General features: G+C 40.0%; 1 protein-coding gene across 1 annotated transcript; it reads right to left on the bottom strand.

Annotated features, from left to right (window-relative positions):
- Positions 1-275: 275 nt before the first annotated feature.
- Positions 276-1,672, bottom strand: LOC147991291 (uncharacterized). Its single transcript, XM_087538610.1, has 2 exons — positions 1,383-1,672; positions 276-693 (listed from the first exon to the last, which is right to left on the bottom strand). The coding sequence occupies exons 1-2, from the start codon at positions 1,670-1,672 to the stop codon at positions 276-278; spliced, it is 708 nt and encodes a 235-aa protein (XP_087394736.1).
- Between the last annotated feature and the right edge of the window lie 1,265 nt (positions 1,673-2,937).

Genomic DNA, 2,937 nt, shown 5'->3' with positions numbered 1-2,937 from the left:
ATCCATGTATGATTTTTTGTTTCTGCATGACTAGTTTCAACTTCAACCTACTTCAACTTCAAATGATGGATGAACAAAAATAGGAAGCTAGCAAACTTGTTGACTGACATAAGCAAACGATGTACATGATATAAATAGGCAAACTTGTTCAAACCCTGACACACATAACATAAGGTAGCTAGTTCAACATAACGAAAGCAAAGTACAAATCTGAAACAACAATATTAAGGACATGCAGAAGTGCGAGCAACACGAATGCAGACTTTCATGCATCCTCATCCCGCGAAGTTGCAGTGGTAGTAGGGGTCAGCTTCCTGCTCTTCTGAAATATCCCAACCTTTCACAATGTTGTCAATTGTCTTCCATGACTTGTACGTGGCGTACGCATCTATTCCCGCGTACGCGATGAGGTTGTCTGGCAGCGGGCTGGTCCCCCCCTTTTTGTGTTCTCCCTTGTCCATCTTATTCTTCATGCCTTTGTAGGATGGGTGGATGACACCGCCTGCAACATCGGCCAAGGAGTCGAAGTATTTTCTGGTGTGTGGATCTTTCCACTTGCGCTGCATGTCGATGAAGTTGTTGGGGTTGATCTCCAAACCAGACCTGTTCAGCATCCGCTTGTCGCCTCCAATGCTGAAACCGACAAATGTGTACAATTTATTCTCCTGCAGGAACTGTTTGAGGCGCTTGGGCCTACAAGGGGGGAGACACACATTGAAGGTTAGTGTTCTTTTTTGAATATTTAATTCTTCTGTTTTTTGTTTTTGAAAGTGATAATCCATGAGGTAGATGCTTATATAGTATAAGTCATGGATGAATGTAGTCCAGAAACTAGTACACAAAGTCCTGAAATTAAATTCAACTACACCTTGTTATTTTTCTTTTTTGCTGTCTTGAGTGCTTCACCAAATGCTTCACCAAATTCAAGAATCATTTTAACAGATTCAATGATATATGTGCTGCTTGATTCAAGTTTAGTTTTCTTTTTTGGTTGAATAAAAGACCTATACTAGTGCTTGATACATCTTTGTGCATCAATTCTATATAACTATACTAGTGCATCAAGATCAGAATCTATGCTAGCACATCATTTTCAGAAATTAATTTGGTGCATCAAGTTCAGAATTCTATAAACATTTTTTTCAGATGCTAATCTGGTGAAACAATCCACTTCACAGTTTCAGAATTGCATGTAAGTTGAGAAACATGTACTCGTGCATACACTTCACAAAGTATAGTAGTTCATCTAGTTGGGAAACTAGTTTAATGAAGTTTCTAGTGAGTAGTACTAGTACAACAGATGAATGAACAGTAGTATGGGTTACCATTTTGTGTCTGCTGCGATGTGGTAAACCAAGCAGAGTTCCTCGACGCACAACTACAGGACTACCGCCATCTGTGGAGGTTCATCATTCCTGGTGAACCCCACATCAACTCCGATGAAGCTCGGATACAAGCCGCCGCCCTTCATCCTGAGCCTGCTCATCACCTCGTCGGCCTTGTCTAGTTCGCTGGTGCAGACGATCTCCAGCGTCTCTTTGCTGTGGAGCTCAACCCCTATGAGGGTTCTCGTGTACTCGCACTTCTCACCGGGGACGTGAACGTCGATGAGGTCACTGCTCTTGTCCGACGGCTTGCCATGATGACGCTTGGCGGATGGTTCATCCGCCATCGCCTTCCTGCGGCGACTGTGGGCTTGGGAGAGAGAAGTTTGTGTTTTGTGTGCAGTGGAGATTGAAGCGACAATGGTGGTTTCTGGGAATGAGGCAGAGATGGAAGACGATGGGGTATTTTGCAGTGTGTCGACAGGGATGTGTGGGAGGCGGTTCGTCAGGGGCGTGGGTGTGGTGGTCGTGGGGGTGCCCGTTTGCAGTCCCTTGTGGCAACCGCTCAGTGGGTGGCGCGGGTGGTGGCCTTGAAGAAGCAACCGTCCAATTCAAATGGTTTTACTATTGCACTGACTTGTCTTGTCAAGCTGTACTTATGACCTGCTAAATCCCACTTGCACGTCTCAGGGGTGGTGATGACGACATTTTGGACTGTTTAGGTGACGTATGCTTTGTGATGTTTTTCCCTGAGGATGTTAAGTATTTGTTTTTCCACTGAAGTTTTATAGAGTAGTTTATCTGAAGACATTTTTCAGTGCCCCGGGAGTTGTTGCTCAAAATTGGTACTTATTTTATTTTCATCTGTACTTACCTAAGTTAGGCCTTTATAGTTTTTGTATTCTCACTTTAGTGCACTTATGGTTTAGTGTTGTGTGAACTGAAATGTAATTTCATACAGCGTGCGGTTTTGAAATTTGGTGTCGTAGTGGTGTGAGTGGCTTGACTGATCCTGCTTTTTTAGTACTTATGTCATATGTATGATTGAACTGAGTTTTTTTTGTGTTTTTTCGGTGTCTTGTGGGGATTGAGATTATTTTACGACCAGACCGTTCGTTGAGGTGTGTACAAATTTTATATAAATTAGAAATTTAGCAGAATTGACAAATAAATTCTATTTGAACTTCTTTTCTTTTAGTAGTTGAACTTGTGAGATTTTATATAAATTAGAAATTTAGCATAATTGACAAATAAATTCTATTTTGAACTTTTTGTATTTTAGTAGTTGAACTTGTCAGATTTTATGTAAATAAGAAATTTAGCATAATTGACAAACATTATATGTTTGAACTTTTTGCATTTTTAGTAGTTGAACTTGTTAGATTTTATGTAATAAGATATTTAGCATAATTGAAAAACATTATATGTTTGAACTTTTTGCATTTTAGTAGTTGAACTTGAAAGTAATATTTAATTCGGTTTTTTAAATTATGTACATTTAACAGATAGGCTATTAAGTTCTCTTCTTTTTAGAGGTTCATTGTAGTTTATATATTTTCAGTTTCGAACATTATGTGTTTGTAAACGATTCAGGCTATTGGGCCGTTTTCCG

This window comes from Triticum urartu, chromosome 1A, assembly GCF_056163025.1.
Source record: "Triticum urartu cultivar PI428250 chromosome 1A, HENAU_Tu73, whole genome shotgun sequence".
NCBI classification, from domain to species: Eukaryota; Viridiplantae; Streptophyta; class Magnoliopsida; order Poales; family Poaceae; genus Triticum; species Triticum urartu.
The sequence above is the reverse complement of the archived record's forward strand: the minus strand, read 5'-3'. Positions and strand labels throughout refer to the sequence as shown.